The sequence below is a fragment of the Nestor notabilis genome, unplaced genomic scaffold (assembly GCF_000696875.1).
Source record: "Nestor notabilis isolate BGI_N333 unplaced genomic scaffold, ASM69687v1 scaffold18865, whole genome shotgun sequence".
Taxonomy (NCBI): domain Eukaryota; kingdom Metazoa; phylum Chordata; class Aves; order Psittaciformes; family Psittacidae; genus Nestor; species Nestor notabilis.
Window position 1 is genome coordinate 84,859 of NW_009929141.1, and position 26,101 is coordinate 110,959.

The following is a 26,101-nucleotide window of genomic DNA, read 5'->3' on the forward strand; positions in this document are numbered from 1 at the left end:
ATGGGTACAGGTGGTGGGACGCAAATACCACTATGGATATCAATACTAGCACTTGCCTTCATACAGATCAAAGGTAGGAAGATTCACTTGCTTGGCATTTTTACTGTTTTAAAGAATTTACAACCTTCTTTGGAGTTTGAAATGTTTTTTTTCTGGGCTTTGTGAAGCTAATGAACCTGTTAGCTCTATGCAAGATTTTTTTTTTTCTGTTACAAATACTTTCCTTCCTAAAGAGAGGAAAATGACTGTCTTGAAAGCTTATATTGTAGTCCATGTTCTCATCCTATTTTCTCCAGTTGAAATCATTAATAGCTCCACTGAATTCAGTGGAACTCACTCAGAACTTAAATTTCTACCAAAATTAATCAAAATTTGCTTTTAGATTTTGACATCCACTTCAAGGTGGTACAGCATTTCTAAATGCACAAATGAAAAGATGAAAAAGTGGCTTTAGAAAGCAAGAAATCTATGAAGTCTGTCTGCATGCATTATTAAAAATTTTGTTTGTTTATCAGCTGATGATACAATATTGAAAAAAGGAGTGATTTTACTTGAAAAGCACTGGACAACAGATTTTAAAAGTTCATCTATTTGTGCACATGAGGTTACATAAAAGCTTAGAGCACAGGGTTGGTTTTTGATGGAGCGAAAACAAATGAAGTTGCCTTAAATATTCTAAGAGGGCACTTAATACAGATGAGTGGAAATCTTCTTACATATATTTCACCTGTCAGTTTCCCTTAAAGTTTAACGCGAGAGTGTTAGGTTTTAGTGCATTTTGATGTCAGACACAGATCCTATTGTGTTATTTTACTTTTTTCCTACTTTCAGTTAGTTCCACACTAATGTATGTTAAAAAGTGGTAGTGTCAAAGAATAGCCCATCAGAAGATTACCTGTAGTATTACCACACCATGCAGTGGAAATAGGTATCTGAAATGAATACGGCATGTGCAAGTGCTGGTGCCATGCAGTGCGTGGAGAGAGAAGCAAGAAGTTCTCTGAGGCTAGGCAGTGGACAAGAGAAACCCAGAAGCACTGAATAGTTCATAGCTTAAGAACGGACACAACGTGTCCTTCCAACACCACCTGCAGACCCCAAGGTGGTGCAAAAAGGAGCTCTCTGCAGGTTTGGTTTCAGCATTAGCTCCTCTAGCGGTGCTCCCCACGGACTGCCCTTGTAGGATGCAGCAGAGGGTGAGCCTGCCTTGTCGGTTTTCTCCAGCCAGCACTGCCTCCCCTGCATCAACCTCTGATGAACTAAGTAGTGCACTAAAAGCCCCTCTGGCCCCTGCAGGTCTTTTACGTATTTCTATTCTAATAGGAACACATAAATTTTTCATTCCATTCCAGTGGAATGAAAATCAAAAGTCACAAATGTATCTATTAGAAAGATCTACTTTTTTCTTCGTGGAATTTTCCTACTGCTATTTATTACAAAAAGTGCCTGAAAGTGTAAAATACAGAGTAACTTTGGCTTTCAGTAAGAGAGGACAGAGATTAGTCCTCTAACTCTAAAATTAATCCTTTCTGTATAAAAGGGACCTATTTTAAAGCCCTCTGGCTAGACTAAGGGGTTTACTGATGCTTAAAGCACACAGTGATCATAAAAAATAAGAAAATGAAGCCCTTTATCTGAAAAGCTTCTAAGGGCATCCAGGGGTATTGTGACTATAATGGAATAAGGATCTGCTCAAATTATCACAGGCATGTTTTTGGTGGCTTCTCTGAAGTAATTCATTAGCCAAAAAAAAAAATGTGGTTTATGGCCATCATGGTTGCATGTAGCACAGGTCCTGATGCAAATCTGACTACCTGCACATGAAGATAGCTTTGCAATTTTTGATATACTGACTCTTGCGTGTTTAAACAGATATAACTGAGAAATGATGAGGGAACTCAAGAAAATAATACATTAACATTTTCCTCCTACATTCTCCTTGATGTAGTTCAAGCCCAGGATGATGAACAACAAACAAAATCAACCTATGTTTCTCCATCCATCCTGCAGAGACAAAAAAGTAAGTATTATCATGCTGATCTCCTTCTAAGATTTTGTCCCAGATGAAATTGAGAAATAATAAGATTACTAGAATCTTCTTATTCCTAGCTAGAACATACTTTCCCTTCTTCCCCCTGCCCCAACTCCCTCTAATAAAAAAAGGAGAGAGGAGAGATATTCTCTGTACAATATATCCAATTCCCAGCCAATCTCTGACTACTCTGAACTGGAGAACTTCCTCTGAGATCTGGCCCAGTGGATATAGGATACTGATACAATACAGTTATCTAAGCTTTAACTTCATGAAAAGTACATACTTTCTATCTAAAAGTGTATTATCAAAAGAGGTGTGTATATACATACGTATCACCGAGGTACTTGTCTAGTAGGTAAAAAAGATACGTTTTATGCTGTGACAACATGACTGCATTACTCATGGGAGAATAAAAAAACTGCAACTACCTTAAGCATTAGAATAATTCACCACTACAAGATCATCCATGACACATAACTTTACAGAGCAAACACCATAACTGTACACAGCAATGTAAGGATGGAAGGATACAATGCTGACTGGTATATTAGTGGTGGCAGGCTGAATTAATTAATGATTAAGACTGCTCTGCAATCTGTAACTTGTGAGGTCACCACCTGGCAACTAAAATAGTGATAAACCCAAACTGGAAGTGTACCACAAATTATTTAATAGTGAGTACATTTAATTATTGGAACAGATTGCCAAGGAAGGTAATATTTGCACTTCCTCTTAAAATCCTTACATCAAGATTAAATGAGATTGTCCTTCTAAAACACGTATTTGTCTTAGTGCTACTTTTTGTTTCAAATACAGTGACTGATGTTGCACAATCTACAGTTTGGAAGTCATCAGATTCTGTGATTTTGATATTTTCAAGGGAGAATCCGCATCAATTCCTCAGACTCTCATGTTAAGAAAATCACATTGCAGGTTCTCTAAGTATCCTATCCCTTTCATTACTGGATCCAAAGAGAAAACATTGGATTTGGACATAGAAAATTTAGGGCTGGATCCTATCAATAGAAGTCTTTGCATGAAAAGCACATGATAAAAATTTCTCAGAATTTAAACTGCTTTTTTCAAAAAAAAAAAAATCTGCTTAGAATTGGTTATGCAAACATATATGTCGCAGCACAAAGAAAGATAAAAGCTTCGTAAAATACCAGCTCCTACTTCTCATCCTCAGCTTCTAATATTCTTCAGTAACTTTCTGCTCCTAGGTGTACTGAGAGGCAAAGGTTCAGACATACACATTAGCACCACTTTTTCTGCATTGCTGAACACTGTGCTTTAAGGATCAGATTGCTGCTTTTGAGTTCAGAACATCAGAGCCAGAATCAGATGTGAGTCTTGGACAAACGATGGAAGCAAGTACTACAGCCAAAGAGCATTGTCTTTGGCATTTGGTTGTTAGTCAAATATACAGAAAGACAGAACAAAAAGCACTACATAAAAACAATCATTAAAACTTTGTAGAAACTTACGCCTATAGTATAACTAGTACTAGGAAATGTTAATCACTAAGAGACTAGGTAATTAAGTTTGTACTATTTCTATTAAGATTAAACTTAATAACTTTTTCTCCCTTAGATTTTCCACCAGCTTCAAAATCCCAAGAAGTGACAATCATTCCACCATTTCAAAACACATTGAGATTAAAGGGTAAGTTAAACAATCTGCCATGGTTCAGATATTCACACAGGTGATCGTGGAGTGACTGAAGAAATTAATAAATTGTGTAAGATCCTTTAGCATAATAGAATAAAAAATGAACATGAAAAGTAGTCAGTTTATCAGGTTAACAAGAATATCAAGTTAACAAGGATAATCTAAATGTGACTCCAGTACTCAGCCTACATTTTGTTAGTATGATGCAGCTGTTAAAAAAAAATTATACGTATCTTAATATAATACTTGGATAAATCACACACCGTACTTCCATTAAAGAGAGGGAACTATTCATATGTTCAAAAGACTGGTGAGACACCTTATTTAGGGTATAGTGTACAATTCTGACTAGCCATGTTGAAGCAGGGCGAGTCTAAATCTGAAAGGATGCAGAGAGGGACTGTGAGGATAATCAGGAAGATAGGAGAGCCTGCTCATAAGGAAATAAGGACTGAAAAGAGATAAGTGACTCATATAGTGAGTGGGGGGAGGAGCAGTGAGGTGGAACCCCTTCAAGGTGAAGTGTAATACTGGCAGAAGAACAACCAGGCATACATGAGACAGGAATGTGTTTTGGAAGATGCTGGCAAAAGTCTTCCAGCCATTTAATGAGTGTGGCTATGAGCGGCCTTCCCTAGTAGGAGTACCATCTAGTTTTAAACTAAATTTAAACTGGTTTTATGGTGAAACTTTAGAATTTCATAAATTTAGGAAGGGATTTATAGAATATTGCTGTCAGCAGAACCAGAGCACTGGGCACAGCGACCCAGGAGGTCTCTTCTGGTCTTAGGCCCTATACTGAACTAAATAAATAACAGATTGATAAACAAAGAGTTCTACAAGAAAGAAAACAAAAGATAGGCTTTTGGACAGAGGCTAGTGAAAGAAATAGAAGGGGAAAAGCAACTAAAGGGAGCATTTCTACAGCAAATTACAGAAAAATCTTACTGCTTATTTTGAATCCACAGCTGGCAACCCCTCTCACAATGGCCGTGTGTGCAGCACATGGGGTAACTTCCACTTCAAGACCTTTGACGGGGACATCTTTTACTTCCCTGGGGTCTGCAATTACATCTTTGCTTCCAACTGCAAATCTCCCTATGAGGACTTCAACATCCAGATTAGGCGTACAATGGTGGAAAATGCTACCGTGATCACTCATGTCATTATGAAGCTGGAAGGAGCAGTGATTGAACTGACACACGGCTCTGTCCTGCTTGATGGCCAACCGTATGTTCATAATTTCAAACTGCCATCATTGTTCTTGCTCCCAGTGGGCTCTTTGAGTGAGCACCCCTTTCCCCCCTCTGATCTCACATTCTCCCCAAGCAGCTGGTGGGCTCAGGTCTGTCTTGAATTATCAACAAAAATAAGAGTACCTGTCTAAGCTAATTGCTACTTCTGAAGATTATCCCTGTGTTCAGTTTGTTCAGATGAGCTATATCCCAGATGCTGCCCCACTGCTACAATAATGTATGTTTACAATTGAGTCTATAAACTGGATTCAGTCAAAGTGTTAGGTTTTTACACTCTTTAGTTTCCACTTCACATTATTTCTACCAGAACAGGATCCTTAAGAGGAATTTTTGATGGCTTTCGTCCTTGCACTGAACAATATGCAGTTAAGTAGTGACTGCAGCTCATACCTTCACTCATTTAAAATAAGCCTCTCTGAAAATTTGCTATCTATGTAGCAACGGTAGCACTGACTTTGGCACATGGCGTGAAACCTGCCCAAGAGGCTGGGTCAATCTTTGGGCAGATATCCCACAACGAGTTGTGTATAATAGCAGCTATTACAGTGAGCCAGCCTAAAGGTTATCTTGGTACACCTTGGTGAATGGCACTCATGTCACAGAAAGCCTAAAGAGTCCATCCCTTTATTATCTAGGGTTTTAAGGAGTAAATAGCAATACTGTGAGGCATACTGCCTGCCAAATAGAACCTCCCTGCAGTTTTCTGATCAATACAACTAAAGAGACATGCCAACATTTTACCTAGCAAAACACCATTAACAGAGATCGCCAGAAGGAACAGCAGGGAAAGCAAGACTGGTCCATTTGCACAATGAGAAACAATTGCATAGGAAACAGACAAAACACTACACACTTGTGCTGTCTGTGTTTAGTTACTGCTCTAATTTTCTCACCTATGCATGTCAAACCTTCTCAAAATGAATGACAAAGGATATCAGTGTGGATATTCAGTGTATATTCTGGCACTACCTCAGCTGAATTACAGTGATCTTTCCACAGGGTTCAGATGCCCTACAGCCATATGGGAGTCCTAATAGAGAGAAGTAACAGCTATTTGAAAGTTTCTGCCAAGATAGGACTGACCTTCCTTTGGAATGAAGAGGATGCCCTTCTGGTAAGAGAACATCCAAAATTTGGCAGAAGGCCTGTATTTTGAAAATAGGCTATTTACATCTTTGCAGTCTTAATCAGCCAGACAGGCATTAGTTACTTTGGGATTTGTGTCCATTTTTAGTGTATTGCTCTGTCTTCCAGTCTTCTCCCAATTTCCCTTTTTTTTTCCCCTCACCAAGCTCAGCTCAGGATCAAAACAAGGCCCCTAGTGACATGGTGTAGTGGTGGACTTGGAAGTCCTGGGGCAATGGTTGGACTTGATGATCTTAAGTTGATTCTGTGAATAGACCTCCAATGCTAACATTCCCACATCACAGTGAAGTACTCCTCTGATTGCAGAACTGGCAACGTGCTGACGTTCATAGCCCCAGGGCTAGGATAAGACTGAGTTTTTCTTGGCGGACACTGACCTTTCCAGTGGTGCCTACCTTGTTAGCACCCAACAACCACACAACACAGTCTGCACAGAATACATATGTCAACTTTTCAGTACATAAGCAATATTGATGTAGGCTGTGTTCCTAAAAATCAAGGCTGACATTACTATGAACTTAAGTTCTTTCCTCATTTCTTTTAGGTGGAACTAGATAAGAAATATGCCAATCAAACTTGTGGACTTTGTGGGGACTTCAATGGAATTCCAGTCAGCAATGAATTTATTTCAGAGAGTAAGTAACAAAAAGCATTAAGTGTTGATGCTCTGTTTTTCTTTCTTTTAGCAGTATACTTTAACATAGTTGTGGATTGTATTGATGGCAAAATTAGTGATACTTCTTTATGTATTTCTATGATGTCAGGACTTTGAAATGCATTAGATCACTTCCATCACTTAAATCTTGTAAGACCTGCCACATGTAACTTTTTATGTGTTTTCAGTAGTTAGGATCCAGTTCCTTGTATAACTTATTCACCCCCTTTCACCTTTCATATTATAGTGATATTATTTGGTAATCACTGTTCATGTCATAGCTGGTAGTGTCACAAAAGAAAATATCTCCATGCAAAAGCCAATAAAAAAAGTAAATAGTATTCTAATATTTGGACTGCTTTTTACAGAGACAAAGCTGACTCCCATACAGTTTGGGAATAGACAGAAGATTGATGGACCCACAGAGCAGTGTGCTGATCCTGTTCCTTCTGCTGTTCTAATGAACTGCTCAGCTGAATTTGTAAGAAGCCCTCTCTCAAAATCTGTTTTCTTAGTATAAAATACATTCTTTCTGTCTTTGGAGAAAATTTGTTGGAACTGGAAAAAATATAACATGAATATGACTCAACTGTAGGTCCAGAGAGAAAATTTTTCTAAATTTAATTTTTTATTCTTTGCTAAAGTGAATGCTAAAAAGTTTCCTTACTCTTCAGAGAAGACTGGATATTTTCATGAAAGAGAAATTCATTGAGGATGTCTTAATATAAAGAAACTGTATAATGCTTGGGAAATCACCTGAGCTCAAGATATGGGAAGATATGGGAGTTAATCAAAGCAGTTCTACATGTACTTGCTCTATCGTTAGACTTTTTCTTAAGCATCTGCCTACAGCTACTGTTGGACAGGTTTTGGACCAGATGAAACTTTTGTTTGTTCTGCTACAGGCCTTAACAATTAGTTTCATATTTTCTCAACACTTGTTTTACTTTATTTTCACTTCTAGGCTTCTATCTGTGAGACAGTATTAACCAGTACAGCATTTACAAGCTGTAATGCACTTGTGAATGTTCAGGACTATATTGAAACTTGCGTACAAGACTTATGCCACTGTGACAGCTCTATGGCTGACTTCTGCATGTGCAACACCTTTGCTGAATACTCCCGGCAGTGTGCTCATGCAGGTGGACAGCCTCTGAACTGGAGAACCTCAGAACTGTGTCGTAAGTATCTTGGGAAGGGACTTTCACTTGTGCTTACTACCCGTATCTAGTAACCTTCAAAGATGTGATTTTTTTTTTTTACAAAGAAGCCCACCATTTAAAGATGTATGTAATTTTCATTATACCAGCTTTAACCTGAAGACTTTAGAAATAGGGAAGTTTAGAGTATTTTGCATTATTAAGGGTTTTCAATATATATCAGAAAGTCTGAGATGTTGCAGCCTCCACTTGGATCAGGATTCCCCTTTATATTTTCACAGAAAACAACCCAAATTACAAATACTGTTTTCTCAACGTTTCAAAGGAAAAGTTGGCATTATAATACTTTTTCTACTTTCAGCCAAATCATGTCCGTTCAACATGCAATATCAGGAGTGTGGCTCCCCCTGCTCTGACACATGCAGCAACCCGGAACGATCTGCGCTTTGTGAAGATCACTGTACAGATGGCTGCGTCTGTCCTCCAGGCAAGCTTATTTCCTGCCCTTTTCTCATAAGCAGAACCACCATAACACCTGTACACGTTTAACAGCTTTCCTACTCTGTCATTCTCATCACATCACCATTGTTATTATCATCAAACTAATAACTACATTTCTTCCCTGATACACAAGCACCATTTCTATTCAGATTACTAAAAGTACCCTTTTAAATGATAAACATGCCTGAGACATGTACATAATGACTGAACTGAGAATAAGATGTTTCATCCCTAACAATAAGGGCATGTCTTTTATTCTCAGCATCCCTATTCAGTTCACAGAAAGTAAGTAATACATAATCACATTTTACCCACAATGATAACTCCTGGTGTTAAAATGCTGTGTCTGGTTTCCCAAATTACCAAACCCTTTCTGTCCAGTGCTTCATGTCTAAACAAGGAGCTGAGAGAGCACTAGGCAGTGTGTAAAATCAGGCACTTCAGAGAATTATGCACGAGAACTGAGTATCAGTACAAGATAAACGATGCAAAAATGTGCACACTTACTTCTGGGGCTGAGAATTGTTGCTGTTGTGAGTGATTCCATGGTAGGATCTTCACCCCTTGCAGCTCTTCTGCCCATCTTTCATAATGTCTTGCAGAATCCACCATCACTTTTTTTGTATAATTGCATTGACTTCTCTTAGGTAATCCTCTGCCTTTGGGTATAAAACTGTTTACTGTACAAACAGTATATGTACTGTTACATATGTCCTTGGGCAATCTTACAAATGGTTCATCTATTCCACCTCATTATCTAGCAATTTTAATCCTAATTCCATTCTAATGAATCCCATAACAGAAAGGTATTTCCCCACAGGTCTCTTTTGATCACTTAAAGATTTCAGATAGGCTTCAATGGAATAGAACTCTTCAATACCTACATAGTTTGCATCCTATTATTTTAAAGTATTTTCTATTCACTTTTCTGTGCAATACAGAAGAAATTGAATGTATGCTTTCAGACATACAGACAGATACAGGCTCTGAAGTGGAAAGTATGAATAACAGACTATTTCGTTCCCTAGGAATGGTATTTGATGATATTAATGGTGCTGGCTGCATTCCCCGTAAAGAATGTCATTGTACCTATGAAGGTGAAACTTATGCTCCTGGTGTCTCCTTCTCATCTAAATGCAGATCATGGTAACATACTCCCTTTCTCATACTTCTTTTTTATAGATGCATTACCTGAACTTTTTGAAGACAGGGAAAAATTGCCAATTTCCCTTTAAAAATAAATGAGGAACTACTTATCAGCTGAAGTTCTTTACAGTGAGGGTGGTGAGGCACTGGAACAGGTTGCCCAAAGAAGTGGTAAATGCTCCCCCCCTGCCGGTGTTCAAGGCCAGGTTGGACAGAGTCTTGGGCGACATGGTCTAGTGTGAGGCGTCCCTGCCCATGGCAGGGGGCTTGGAACTAGATGATCTTAAGGTCCTTTCCAACCCAAACCATTCTATGATTCTATGATTACACATTTTTAAAAGATACTTACATCTCTGTTTTCTCCAACACTTGGAAGCAGATACTTGAGTTTAGATATAGGCACTCCAATTTCAAGACCAATCAATTAAAAGAAACAATCAAATTCAAATATTGGAGGTGTTTAAAAATGTCAATTACTGTGTTATATTCTTTGTAGCACTAAACTGTGATGCTAGGATGCTCATGGAAATACTGTGGAGGCTGTGACATTTAGGGATATATTGCATTAGGCAGGGTGGGAGATGACATTTGAGAGGCATGTTTGACAGATACATGTTTTTTCAGTATCACTATAATTACCGAAGTATTATCACTTAAGTGTAGGTACATTTACCTATCTATCTACAAATACAAGAACCACAAACATGCATGTTATATTTCAAGAAATACTTAACATGTCTGAAGCCTGAGCCATGCTAATGGAGATGAGGGGCAATCCTTCATATGCAGCAGAATAGATGCCAGGTTCACCAGGACTGAATTCTATACAAAGACTGGAAATGAACAGCAATATATAAAAAATCATCATTAATATAAATGTGCCTGCCCCACAGGCAGATTTCAAAGCAATGTTGGTTTATTTCACAGTATGATCAATCCTTCAAGAGGAAAATTAAAGCACCAGTTGTCCTTTTTGTCTCTTATTTCACTTACACTTGCATTATTCAAGGTTACTGAATGCCTTCTTCATTTCAGTACCTGTGCTGGAGGTGAATGGTCTTGTGTCACCCAGTCATGCCATGGAACTTGCAGTATTGAAGGAGGCTCCCACATCTCAACATTTGATGAGAAATATTATTCCTTCTTCGGAGACTGTAGTTATGTCCTAACCAAGGTAAAAATGAGTCACAATCCTTGCTAAAGTTATATGCTAAAGGAAAATATTTTATCATATATAATGCTTTTTTGATTAAAACTGGCAATCACATGACTAAATAAAAATATTGTAGTAGTTTTGTGTTCTGTGATCATCATTTAAGAATTGCAGAGTTTTTAGGTTCCATGAAACAATCTCCATGCGTCTCACCAATTTTTTAATTAGATATTTCCTGTCTGGTGTTTTATAACTACTTCCGAGTAATGCGTTTATTATGTCCATTGGTACTGCCCTTTTTGTCACAGTCAATATAACTCAATGGCTTATTTCTTTAATGGTATTTGTAATGGAATTATTACACAGAATTAATGTGAGAAGAGTTATTTCATTAAGATGATCAACCTTCCAAACAGTCTTTACCAGCAAACATAGAAGACCTTAGAGTTTAAAAGAAAAAAAAAAGCTAGAATGAAGTAATTTAAAAATAGATTAGACTAAAGCAATGAAACTTTCTGATGAGATTCACAAGCACTGGGCTCAATCCACAATGGGAACATAGATCAGGCTTACACATGAAAGTCCCTTTTTGGCACCAGCATGTGAAATGAGATTCTCAGAGGCTGTTGAGGTACAGAAAAATCCTAAATTTGGACACAAAAGGTCAAGAAGCCCATAATTTTAACACTAAATTTCCAGATGGCTCTAATTCTGCATCTCAGCTGTTCTCAATTTAATCTTCATTACACCATGAAAGTGATAAGACACATTAGAGAATCACAGCCTTCTGCATGTTTCCCTGTAACATCTTGGCCATTAGGCACACTTTGAATATAGCTTGCAGGTCACAGTCCTATGAAAATAAGACCTGAGAGAAAAAATTTGAATTTTTGCCCTTATTTGGTAGCTTAGTGAATAGTAATTTTAGCGCAATTTTTTCCTATGAGAGGATATTTAAATTCATATTTCCTACCCGTTAAAATAATGTCCAAATTACCAGGTTCTTTGATAATTTATTCAGTGCAGAAGAGACAGGAAACAATTTCTTTCCTCCCTCAGGTAAACACCATAACCAGTGGGCAAGAAAGGCATGCTTCCTTCTCTAGCATATTAAACTAGTATTACCTAAACAACAGCAAGTTTTAATGTTCAGCTTAATATGTCTAGCTTGCCTTTGAATGTCAGAAGCAAAGGATAATGACTTGGTGACTGTATACGTATGTGTAAAAACATAGGCAGGAAGAAATGGAATATAAAACGTAAACTGAGTCTGAAGAATCATTTTACTAAGAACACGATTTAAGTGTGAACCTCTTCAATATAACAGTATTTTAATTTAACAAATCCTTTCAACAACGTATTTTGTTACCTTCTTCTAGCTCTGTGACAGCAATGAATTCACTGTTCTGGGAGACATCTACAAATGTGGCCTGACAGACACTGAGACATGCCTAAAGGGTGTAACTGTCAGCCTAAGTGGAGGACAAACTGTAAGTAGCAAATGTAGGCACCTAACATTCTGCTGAGATGTTTTCAAAGCTTAATAGACAAGTAGTTTGCAAATGACACACAACAGCACAGACAGGAAATCTGCACAGATTTTTTTGGTTTTTCTCATTTGTATATTATTCAAAGAAATATTAAGAACAAAGTAGCTACACTGGAATCCAAGATCCTAATAGTTTTCTGTCATTTAGTTATCTCTGGGCTTTTGATTATTTATTTTGACAGTCAGAGGGCCACAATAACAAAGATCAGAGAAAGAGTATAGGAATCAGAACATCATCACAGTCTCCCCCACTTTTTTTTTCTTCCTTTATTCTGAACAATACTAGGTAGAAAACATTTATCTTTCCTAAATATATTTGATAACCATTGCCTTTTCTTGTGGACAGAACATTGTGATCCAGCCTTCTGGCAGTGTATTTGTGAACATGATCTACACACAGCTGCCATTCTCTGCAGGTAAGTTCCTCTGAAAGACTTCTGTAGTGTTTCTTGGTTTTGATTTTAAAATGTTATTACATCAGTTAAACTAAAGCAAATTTTTATCTTTGGTTACACTGCAGCAAATTCAAGGTACTCTAGTCTCTCATTTTTTACAGTAATAGGGTTTGCTTACTCAACTCTTATAATTTAAGCAAAATTTTGGAATAATTTTAGCAATATCTAATTAAATGGAGGTTCAGTACAAGTAAATAGTATCACTGCACACTTCCAGATCCAAATACTGCTGTAAGAGAGGAAAGAAAAATTCTGGTATTCAAAAGAACTCCAATATCTCAAGTTGTTCAGTTCCCTGTGTTCCCTCTATCCCTTTATTTGGTGCACATTCATCATTGGAGAGTTCTTTCCATGTCAGTTCTTCTCAGGTACTACTGCACCTGAACAGAAAGCAAACCATGGTTGGAGTCTTTTAAATAGCAATAGAAGTGTGTGTTCTTCCCCTTATTTTTAAACACTTAGCAGAAAGCGGAGGGTTTTAATATGTTTGCTGTTTAGAGTAAAGACAGCTTGTTTTGGTGCCGGATTTGGAATCCTGTATAATTTTCCCCTCATTTCTTCAGATATTAAGATCCTATCAAACACAGCTATAGAATCTCTCTACATAATGAACAGTTATTTCAACTGCTCATCACATATGAAATTATAACTCATCTGTTCTTATGACCCTAGCAAATGTCACCATCTTCAGACCATCATCTTTCTTCATCATTCTGCAAACGACCTTTGGTCTTCAGCTACAGGTTCAGCTCGTGCCTCTCATGCAACTTTTTATAGACTTAGACCCATCACATAAAGGGCAGACCTGTGGTAAGTGATCTTATCGTAACAACTGCCTTCATCGGTATGCTTAATTCTGTAGGAGACTTTCACAACCCATCTGCTTCCTTTTAGGTCTCTGTGGTAACTTCAATGACATGCAGACAGATGATTTCAAAATATCCAGTGGTGTAATAGAGGGTACTTCAGCTGTCTTTGGCAATACTTGGAAAACACAGGCTAATTGTCCTGATGTTGAAAATACCTTTGAGGACCCCTGTACTGTCAGCATACAAAATGGTAAGGTCACTATATAGAAACATTTCCTCTTCTCTTCTAAGATGGGAAGAAGGAACAAGCTGATCAATCACCAAGCACTTAGCCAGAATAACAGTGTACCATTTTCATGCACGCTATTTTCCTCAACTGACACTAGAAGTTTTCAATTAATAAATAATAACTAGGATAATATTATGGATCTTCAAAAATATTCCTTTGGATGAAGAAAGCAAGTATTTTTGCCAGCTTACTTAAGAGAAACTGGAACCATACAGCATATCAGTGATCCATTCCTGGAAAGGACTGTTTGTCATATAGGAAAAAAATCTGTGCATATTCCCACTGAAGTTTGCACTCTGCATGATTCTTCCACTGTCAAACTCAGAACCAGACTTACAGTTCAGAGCTTTGTACCTCTCAGAGTCTATTTCAGCTAACGAAATACATAATTTTTGAGAATTCACAAGCCACTCTTCTGTTTACGGAGATGAACTAGCATATTTTTAATTCACAACGTGAACCTCTTTTTCAAAATTCAGCTAACCATGTCTTAGTTTATTCCATGACAACTACCATGCACTAAGACCATTCAGTTTACAAAGAGTTTGTATTTCTGTATACAGGAAGTGAAAGCCTGTTTGTATTTCAGTAAATGCAGAGCTGAATCCCATTGTAAAGTTAAGCTTCTGCAATTTGCCTGCAGGAAGTACAGTTACATTGATACAAAAGTTTGGACAATGAAGCACAACAGAAATTCTTATCATGTTTTCGATTCACAGAACAGTATGCTCAGCACTGGTGTGGACTGCTCTCTGATACCATGGGACCTTTTGCTGAATGTCACTCAACAGTGAATCCGGAAGTTTACCAGAAGGTACTTGGCCTTTAACTTTTTCCCATTTAAAAGAAAAAGACTCAGATTCTGGATATTAACCCCTGAGAGAATAACTTGCCAATTCGGAGGAGATGCATTCATGATAATTCTTTTCAAGCCAAGGGTTTGTTTTTATCTAAACATCATCATAACTACTCCTTTGCAAAGGTATCTTTCCTTCCATTCCCAGGAGGATAAACTTAACAGGATTTAGGTACTAACCTAAATGCCTAACCTATGACCTTGAACTCCCTGGACTTCTTACCAGGTCAAAGGTTAAAAGCTGTCCCTCCTGAGATATAAGGAAAGCTTTAGTCAGAATCTTAACTAGCACTTAGTTGCTCTGAACTGCTTTAAGAAAGCTTTTGCATATATCCAAGACAAGGCAAGAAATACATGCAAGAAGCAGCAAAAAGATTTAGATAAGATGTCAACAAAAATGTTCAAGGAATTCAAGGTGATGAAGCTTTGGAACAGACTGGGAACTTTACAAAGTCTCCTTGTTATTAGTAATCTGTAAGATTATATTTAAGAAACATCTTCTGGAATGACAATATTTTAGTGACCTTGCCTGGCATAGCAACACATTAAATTACTTCTTCTTTTCTTCATTCCTCTGAGGCAGAGAGCCCAAGCATCTAAGCTTAAGTCCCAAAGTTGGAAAATCTATCAACACCTGAAAAATTTTAAAAATAACAAGAAAAAAAAACCAGTTTAAATTTGTGGACCTCTAGTTACTCTCTCCTCACAAAGAGTCTCTTTTTAAAGTGCTCAATGAAATCTTCAAATGGAAAAAAGGCATATGTTTACTTATGCAATATGGCTTACACTCACTTTTAGCTCTAACGAACATGGCAGTATAATAAGTATAGAGCACCATGGTTTTGATATGACAATCTGATGATCATATGTCATTCTCTGTCTCTAGAACTGCATGTTTGACACTTGTAACTGTGAGAAGAGTGAGGATTGCATGTGTGCTGCCCTGTCCAGCTATGTCAGGGCCTGTGCTGCTAAAGGAGTTCTCCTCACTGGATGGAGGAGCAAAGCCTGCAGTAAGTTCTACTTTCCTTTCCTCTTGAAAAATGGTCATCCAGAAAGTCCCACACAGCAGCTCTCAGGGATTCCCCCAGTAAATTGTGTTAAACTGTGTTTTCAGTATAGCATCTATTTTCAAGAATTTAAGGAAGAAGAGAATACCATAAAAGACAAGCAGTAAGCAATATAAAAAAGAGGCTTTGTTAGATTACGTGCTCAGAACCAGCAAAAGCAACATGGACCTCCATATCCTTGCAATAGGCATAAGTAGGGTGTTTCTGATTTACTTTGACAAAAAGTATAAAAATAGAAATGAAATAAAATCACAGTATAAATTAACATAATTGAGCTTTTTTCTTTTTTTAACCTGGACAAAACATTTGTATTTGTGACACATTTATAGGGGGAAATTCTGCTCTAGCAGAAAAAAAAAAAAAATTACACTTCTGAGGATATCAGTAAAGCACATGTAGAAGCATTGCCATGTTTATCATATATACTTTACCTCAAATACTGCATTTATACCTACACTGATTTATAAATTAACGGCAAATATAACTCACTTTTTCACTCCCAAGCAAAATACACCACCTTATGTCCGAAATCCTTGGAGTACACTTACAATGTTAATTCCTGTCAACCCACCTGCCGGTCTCTGAGTGAGCCTGATGTCACATGCAACATCAAGTTTGTCACAGTTGATGGCTGCACCTGCATAAATGGCACCTACATGGATGAAAGTGGCAAATGTGTGCCTACTTCTAGCTGTCCTTGTTACTACAAAGGAATGCCTCTGTCTACTGGAGAAGTTATTCATGACAATGGTGTTGTCTGGTAAGAGATTTGTAAACAAAAGAATGAGATTGGATATAGGTAATCATGAAACTATATATACATTATGCAGTCTATTCAAATCAAATGCATTTCTCTCCCTAGAAGTTTCAATAAAAAAAAAAAATCACAGATCCTTAAAAACTGCTAGGGCTATTCATGTTTAGAAAATTGTACTTAGACTGCTACAGGAAATCAACAAACCATGCTGTGGTGGGTTATTCTTGTCTAATAGCCAAACTCCTACCCAGTCAGTCATCAGTCACTCACTCCCAACCACACATTTCTTACCCATGACTGCAAACTTGTTCCATGGTGAAAGATGCTTGAGAATCTCATTACAGATTATTCCCATTATGAATGGAATCTGAACTATTCTGAAGGACAGCTCTTAACATGGCAAATGGAAAGAGCAAACCCATCTTTTTATAGAATATACCTGTATTTTGGTCTGCTCTACTATAAAATACCTTTGAACAATAGAAACTATTCTGATAAAGGACACATTTTCTCTGCTCTATCACACAGTAATTTTTCATTATTTCAAATTCATTTAGGAAACAAGTGGAAACTTAACAAGGAAAAGCAAAAATATATGAATTTTTTTTTTTTTTTTTTTAAGCACTTGCACCTATGGAAAGCTGAGCTGCATTGGAGAGAAACCTGAACCAGGTGACATATCACTTAATACTTCCTTTAATTCTCCCTTTCCACCTTCACCCTTTCCAGTTCTCTCTTTTTTGTCATGATGATGCAAACTGTACAAGTCTGAAATCAATCAAGAAAATAAACTGACTTCTATAATGTAGAGGATATTCCCAAAATACCTTTTAGATGCCTGAAACAAGTTTAACCCCCTGCGTTACTCGGCGGAAAAGAATACTCAGTCACCTTACTGAATGTGAAGAGAAACCATCCATATTTTAAACAAAATAAAATAACTTAAAGCTCCCCCTCAAATACAAAGTAAACCAAGATCTTTGTTTTCTTGTAGTTTTTGTTTTGTTTTGGGGTTTCTTTTGGTTGGTACTTATTTACTTATTTATTTTTCTGAAATCAAGTGTTTCACAAAGATAACTAAGCAATGATATCTACGAGTAGTCCAAGCATAAGCACAAAACCAGTTGAGCATGACTTCAAAAAAGTACCCGGTTTCTCTTTCTGGTGAAATGCGTTATTTTAAGATACATGTATCTCACAAAGGAGTCCTTTTTATTATTTTCTTCAGTCTGCATTAAAGAACCACAAAGATATAAATACATGGCTGATCTCACATTTCTCATGGCTTTCATCTTTTTCAGTCTGCTTACCTCCCATGGTCTATATTGACTGTGGCAATGCCACTGCAGATGTGATAGGAGCAGGATGCCAAAAAAGCTGTCAGACTCTAGATATGGAATGTGTAAGTATAGACTCTTTATACCCAGTTAAAAGCATATTAAACTAGATTTCTTCTACAATTACCAGCTACAGCTAAACTATTCCAACAAGAAATGTTTCAAGTCATGTTTTCTATATGGTCCTTACAGTACAGAATGCACTGTGTCTCTGGCTGCGTATGTCCTCATAATCAAGTGTTAGATGGCAAAGGTGGCTGTATAGAACCAGAGGACTGTCCATGTGTTCACAATGGGAATTCCTACACTCCAGGAGAATCAATCAGAGTTGGCTGTAACAACTGGTAAGAGCATACAGAAAAATAAATTATTTTAAGCATCTGAGAGTAGTTTAAACTTTAGGTGAATTACAACATTTCACTCTAGCAGTATCAAGATCTGCTTGATATCAAGAAGGAATCCTGCATAAGATGGTCCACTTACTAACTAAAAAGCAAGCTCTGTTTTTCATAACCGTACAGAGCACGTAAGTTCTAAGTGGTCAGAAGAACAGTATGGTTTGGATGCTGCCATATACATTCAAGTCAAGAAAGCTTTTTTCCTCACAGGCAATCTCTACATTTCAATACATGCAACAATATTTAAAATATCTTCTAACTCAAATTATTCATGACATCATGAAGTAGCACAGTCTTTGGATAAATCCCAAAAGGTCTTGAGCTGTGCTGCATTTCTGAGAATGAGCAAACCTTATTTTTTCATTATGGGCTTAATGCATTTTAAAATCAGATTTATGTACTTGCAGGAATGTACATAAAAGCTGTATTTTATCTATGTCTGGTTTTTACATTTGGAGTGCTTTTTGTCTTATGTAGCACATGTAGAAACAGAAAATGGCACTGCTCTGATGAACCTTGCCTGGAAACCTGTTCTGTTTATGGAGATGGGCATTACACCACCTTTGATGGCAAACGCTTTGATTTTGAAGGAGACTGTGAATATGTTCTGATCCAGGTAACAGAGTCCTTCCCAGATTTTTGCACTATCGAAGTACCTTGTATTTTACATATGATCATGTAGCATAGTTAACACTGAATATAATTCTGTTTCAGAACTATTGTGGTCAACAAGGTATGAATCAGGGAACCTTCAGAGTCATCACTGAGAACATTCCATGTGGTACTACCGGAACCACCTGCTCCAAGTCTATTAAAGTTTTCCTGGGGGTAAGCATTTTCTTTAATAAATTGTGGCCCAATGATCCAGAAGGATAGAACAAGCTGTCCCAGACAGACTGCATCATAGAAGTGTCCTTCAAGACAGTGAAAATGTTAGTACACTTTCTTGCTCACTGCTAACTGTTCTGCTCTTTGCTAGAAACAGCAAATGAGGGAATTCTAAAGAAGAATTGCTTAATGTGAGGTTGTTGAATAGAATAATTTTGATGATAATAGAGTTATTATTTCAAGAACAGTTACTGGCAATATTTAAACATATAACCTAATAGGTGACTTTTTTAATTGGCCTCTATCTTTTCCTGTTGTAGAACTATGAGCTGGTACTCAGTGATGGATACTCTGATGTCATCCAGAGGACACCTGGAGGAAAAATGCCATTCCAAATCCGTTCCATGGGCATCTACCTGGTGGTTGACACTACTGTTGGTCTGATACTCATGTGGGACAGAAAAACCAGTATATTCATCAAACTTAGTCCCAGCTTTGAGGTACATTTTAAAATCCAAAACCTGGATAAAATTATTTCTAGAACATATTCATGTTATCTGTCAAAGAAAAAAACTGGAAATCTAGGCTGTAACCAGAAGACTGAAGGAGCAGAAATTGCATATTACTGTCCCTGTAGTGTTGTCTTAGATTGTGTATTACACGTTTTCCTTAAATTATATTATTCAGCAATGACACAACAGCAACTACAAAAGTAGCTTTCTTCATGAAAATCCCTCACTGAAAAGACATATTCAGCATTAGATAAAACTAGTTACCTGAGTGCTAAGAACAAAAACCATGAGTCTGCTTCCTATTCTTATCCTTCCTAACAAGAAGTTAGAGACATCTCTTCATGGAAGATATTTCAATAAAATGTCCAACACTGCTGCTAGAGACACCTAGATAAACTTAAGTAATATTCATCCTGAGGTCTGTTACTCACAGGTACTGAGAAACTGTACCTTATTGACCTTTATAATTTTTGTTTATCCCCATGCAGGGACATGTCTGTGGACTTTGCGGAAACTATGATGGCAATGGAAATAATGACTTCACTACTCGCAGTCAGTCTGTGGTAGGAAATGTGCTGGAGTTCGCCAACAGCTGGAAAGTGTCTTCTAGTTGCCCAAATGCCAATCGTACCAAGGATCCATGTACTGCAAACCCATACAGGAAAGCCTGGGCACAGAAGCAATGCAGTATCATTACTAGTGAAGTGTTTGCAAAGTGTCACTCACAGGTATGACTAAAACTTAAGTCTTAAATTCTCTTGTGCAAGAGATTACATTAATTTTTACGTGAGACACCTGAAAAATACATTAAAATGCACTCTATCATGCTTGACAACTTGTCTTGAATTAGTACACTAAAGAAATTGATAGTTGGGTTTTTAATAGAAGGGACAATCACAGATAAATCTTGGGATATGTTTATTTTCAAACGGCATCATTTTCTAGTACTATAGATATCAGCCACCTGATATATATGACTGTGTGCTAGTTTGTAGTAATGTAACAGTACTATTTCTGCAAACGTATCTTCAACATCAAATAGTTCTTTGCATTATGACTTACTAGTAATAGCTTTATTCTACATTTTCCTTTTAATTTTTCAAAACATTCTCATGGTTTCTTCCTTTCCTATCTTTCTCACACATACAGAGTCATCAGATTCAGATATTTTATTCACCTTTTTCATAGCAGTGAATGCCTTTTCAAGAGGACAAGTGCATGAAAACTCAAATGTTTTCTCCAACAGGTTGAACCAAATGAATTTTATGAAGCATGCATAGATGATGCTTGTGCCTGTGACACTGGAGGAGACTGTGAATGTTTCTGTACAGCAGTAGCTGCCTATGCTCAAGCATGCAATGAGCTGGACATCTGCATTTCATGGAGAACCCCATCCATTTGTCGTGAGTTTCACCCTACTATTTTTTGAAGGGGTCCAGAGAAAAAGAAAACAGAGAAGGAAAAAAGAAATACAAGTAGAATAAAGACAGAAAGAAGGATAAAATTGTATTTGTACGAGGCACCACTGTATTCTAAAAAAGCAGAAACCCCCCCCACAAAGCACATTGGGTAAATCACTGGAAGCTAGTCTATCTTCTTAAAATGAAACCATTGATAGTAACTTTACCAGTGGTGTCACTAGTGTCTGATTTATTTGTCGATCATCATACGCAACTGGTGAATTATAATATTATCTACACTTCCACCTGTCTACATGAGGGTTAGTGTAAATCACTATTAATGCATACTAGCTAAAATTGATGATTCATAAACAATTGATTTTTCAGGATTAATGTGTAACTCTGTTCCATGCTTTGTAACTACTGGAGTCAAAATGTGGGAGAAGTGTAACAATTGTGTTAAATTAGAAGTAAGACAATATACTGTTCACCACCTATGTGATTATGCTGAACACATGAGATTTTTACCCAGCAAAACAGAAAGACTGTAGAACAAAAAGATCAAAGTTCTTCTATCATTTCTCCTTCCTCTAGCTCTGTTCTGTGATTACTACAATCCACAAGGGGAATGTGAGTGGCACTACAAGCCATGTGGAGCCCCTTGTATGAAAACCTGCAATAACCCAAGTGGGAATTGCCTTCATGAGTTGAGAGGCTTGGAAGGTAAACATAATTATGCATATCTCATCCTACTTATAAAAAGCTAAAATGCAATCTGATTGACAAAATTTATACTCAGTTACTCAGTATATGACATGTTTATATTAGAAATTGTAAGAAGAGATTTTCTAAGTAGTATCTTACTGCCTAATGGATCATGAACTTGTTTGGAGTGGAAACGAGGACAAAATACTCCAAATCTTAATGTGCAATGAAAGGAATAGCAGTAACAAAGTCTGAAATTCCATTACCATAGGATTAATTTGGGAAAAGCAAATATAAGCAAAGTATAGAGTTCTACTTGTGAAAGGTCTAGCGTCAATGTCTCATTTTTTTATTGCAGGCTGCTATCCACACTGTCCAAAGAATAAGCCCTATTTTGATGAAGAAACCATGACCTGTGTTTCTAATTGTGGTTGTTATGAAAATGGGAAAAATTACAAACCAGGAATGCAGATGCCTTCAAAGCAGAATTGTCATTTATGGTAGGATTAGTGAAGATTTTAAACATTTAGTTTAAAGGTTTGGAACATAATTCATCATGCACTTTTTTGTTTGCCAACAGGAACTAGGCCAGGCATAGGCTACTGAATAATGTCTAATTTTCTTTTGTTTAATTGATAACATCCTGAAATATTTTACTATAGAGAATTTAATTTACTAATTTTTCTGTATTCTTATTAAAGTACTTTTAAATTATTATTATAATTATTAAATTAACTTAAACCAAATTTAAATAATAACAGTTATGGCAACAGTCTGAACATTTTTATTAAAATATCCTGAAAATCATTATGTGAAATTATTTAGAAGGCAACTAGTCTTCATTATTTTGAGCGTGTTTCTGTTATTGCACTGGTACTTGCATATTAATAACAGTCAGCAAGTATTCTCACACATTCTGTCAGAAATGATGATATGCTGGGACAAATGCTGCTAAGCCTTCTATCAAATAACACAAAGCTAGCAGAATCAGTTGTGAAGCAGTTAACACCTGTCCTAAAGACAGCTTTAAAATAGCTACACCTGAATACTGTAAGCTGTCCAGTTAGAATAACAAATAGCTTATCATGAAGCCCATCTGAGCTAACCCAAATATCATGGTATGTTTTGCAGTTCATAGACAGCTTTGTCTGCATTGTCAATGTCATTAACAGCACTAAACCTAACCTGATAAATACATACCTATATTTACTTAAGTTTATCTAGTGTACATATGCCCATAGTCACTACAAATAAATATATCAAGATTTAGTTTCTTAACAGATAATAGATAAATTCCCCTGAAAACCAGAATGCATTCTTGCATCTTTTGGAAATCACTGCGTAGACAACCTCAACATCCATGATACAGATACCCTTTCTCAAATGATACATTTACTGCACTTTCCCTTCCAAAAAATATACCTATCAATCAGGGAGATAAGAACATTTCAAACCACCCCTCCCCACATCTTCACCCACCCCTCAAAAGCACCAGTAAGGATACTGCATTTTTAGTATGCTGGCATGAAAGAGTTGCTTTTTTTACCAGAAAACTGAATAATCCTACCTAACCTGAATTTGTACAGCAGAACTCAATATCTAACTCAGAGAAGATACAGTCTTTCTACATATAAATACAATGAATAGTAAAGGACCAGTAGAAAAAATTGAAACAATAAAATTATGTCATGAAGCAAAATATTTACATTCATCACCTCCCTTTTTCTCTTTTCCAGTGAATGCACAAATCATGGCAAAAAATGCAAGTACAATGAAGATGGTATGTTGACAAAATTGATTTTATCTGAATAGGATGCATTCGAGGTACTCTGCTCTGTGTTTCAGATACCAAGGAATAACACTGTCTTTTGATTCACAGAATGTGTCTGCATTTATGAAGGACAGAAATACAGTTATAAAGATGTGATCTACAATACTACAGATGGCACAGGAGGGTGTATTGTCGCAACCTGTGGTCCAAATGGAACACTTCAAAGGGCTGTCTATGAATGTCCAATCTCAACATCACCCACAACAGCAACAACATTTCACTTCAGCACTACGCCACCTGCCACTGCTTTCACAGGTACATCCTTTATAGTTCGTAAGAATACATTCTATTAATAGTGACTAACATACAGCTACAAACCCACACTCACACTCACAACATAAATGAATTAATACAACCTCAAAATAAATAACACTAAGTCTCATTTGTTATTAGCATTTGGTTTCAGTCAGTATTTGGTAATCAAACTAATACAAGGAAATAAACTTAGAAAGTAAAACCACTTTTGAAACAGCACAATGGAAACCACTGCACACTGGCTTCATACTATTATTTTGCTTATCTTCATTGTGAACAATAAAAAGACATTACCTGTAATTGTAACTATTTCTATACCTGGAATAATTGTTACTGAATGAGTAATTAATTATTTTTCCTATTAAATTACGGAATTACTACTTTCTGTAAAATTCCTGGTAGGGTTCATGGTATTTATAATTAAAGTACTAAGTAGATTGCTCAGATATTGGCATTGAGATACTGAAATTTTTATATTTAGAATTCCTGTTCAGCATTTTTCAGGTCGGTAATCTCAAATTACTATGGGCATATGCTATTTAATGAAATAAGTATTCAGTATAAAATTTAGAACTAGAAGTTTTGAAAGCATTCAGAAACCATCAGCACTGCTGGAATTCATTAGCCATTTTCCAGCCATTTCACAGTAAGAATTCACCTGCAAAAGCTTACAGACTGCTCTCCAAACCAATAGATGGTTTCTTAAGTTAATAATGCTGCACTAGACATCTTTTTCTCCAAATGGAGGACCAAAGACAATGCAGCGTATTGCATGAGGAGTCACGTCATTTGGAAGAAAAAAGTACCTATTTATCTTGATGCATAGAATAAGTGTTATTTCTGCTGGATTTGATGGGGCTTTGACAGACCAGAGAGCAAACCAAGCAATTACGCTGAATCAAAGGGATTCAAATCAATGTATGTAAATTCTGCCTGAGAGTTATTTCAACATGATTTGTAAAAGATAATTAGCAATCTCTTAGGAAGTGACAGTTCCAAGCACATCAGTACATTAAATTGCTGGGTGATGGATTTTCTGTTCTACTTCGTATAAAATTATAAGTACACTAAATTGATACGCTGCAGGTTCACAATGCAAGCAAATTACCTGAAGAAAAATTTCAGCCTATTTCACATAATGAAAAAGAGAATATCTGCAGAATTTTATTCTAAGTTTTGAAGTCTCTTCTTTATCTCTTTCACAGTGTCTCCAACTACATCAGTATGTGTTCATGAAGTATGTGAGTGGTCAGAATGGTATGATGGGAGTCTGCAAACCCCTGGTTATGATGGTGGAGATTTTGAAACGTTTGACGATTTGAGAGCTAAAGGTTATGAAGTCTGTAAGGCTCCACGGGCTGTTCAATGCAGAGCAGAGAAATTCCCCACTATACCACTAAAAGACCTTGGCCAAAAAGTAGAATGTAGTACAACAGCTGGGCTTATATGTTACAACAAAGATCAAATTTCAACAATGTGTGACAATTACGAAATCAGAATCTTATGCTGTCGATTTGTTCCATGTTCTTCTACAACACGTTTCAGCATGTCAACACCAATCACACCACCAGCTACAAGCACAGAAACATCAAGTCCAGCTGAAGAAACTATACCATTTTCAACCACTCTATCATCAGTTACTCCAACTTCTGAAAGCACAACTTTCGCACCTTCAGCAACTAGAGAAACAACCACACTCACAAGTGAAATGACAACACCTGTCACCACTTCTCCTTCAACAACTCCTCTTTGTATTAAAGAAGAATGTTACTGGTCAGTGTGGTATGATGTCAGTTATCCAGGGTCTGGATATGAAGATGGAGATTTTGACACAATTCAGAATATTGAAAAGAAGGGATACAAAGTCTGCGATAACAGAAAGGCAATTGAATGCAGAGCAGTAAGGTTCCCTAATACACCATATCCCCTCCTGGAACAACATATAACATGTAACACGGAAGAAGGGTTGAAATGCTACAATAAAGACCAACTACCACCCATTTGCTATAACTATAAACTAAGATTTAAATGCTGTACAAATACGACAGTACCGTGTCGAACAACTACAACACCAAAAAGAACTACACAAGAGACAGCAACTACTCCCATTATTTCAAAAACATCAACTACATCATCCGTAGAAGTATCAACAACACCATATTTACAGACGAAACATAAGGTATCTACAATATCAACACCTCCCCCAGAAACAGGATATATTCATACAAGAATTACAACACAATCAACAACACAATCCCAAAGACAAACACAGACCACAACAGAAACAATAACGACATACCACTCCTCCACCACGCAGCCCACCTCCT

General features: G+C 36.9%; 1 protein-coding gene across 1 annotated transcript; it reads left to right on the forward strand.

Moving 5' to 3' along the window:
• LOC104406000 (mucin-5AC-like) lies at positions 1-25,953 on the forward strand (the record flags this gene model as incomplete). The annotated part of the gene is made up of 30 exons (XM_010014858.1): positions 1-73; positions 3,629-3,700; positions 4,675-4,936; positions 5,962-6,076; positions 6,653-6,743; positions 7,132-7,244; positions 7,728-7,944; positions 8,285-8,410; positions 9,453-9,570; positions 10,606-10,744; positions 12,103-12,213; positions 12,619-12,688; positions 13,400-13,537; positions 13,622-13,786; positions 14,545-14,639; positions 15,568-15,694; positions 16,256-16,511; positions 17,131-17,180; positions 17,810-17,910; positions 18,038-18,189; positions 18,721-18,859; positions 18,958-19,071; positions 19,392-19,571; positions 20,072-20,311; positions 20,830-20,986; positions 21,578-21,706; positions 22,047-22,188; positions 23,425-23,468; positions 23,568-23,774; positions 24,980-25,953. Coding segments are annotated over exons 1-30 (4,917 nt in total), but the record flags the coding sequence as incomplete, so codon positions are not given.
• Between the last annotated feature and the right edge of the window lie 148 nt (positions 25,954-26,101).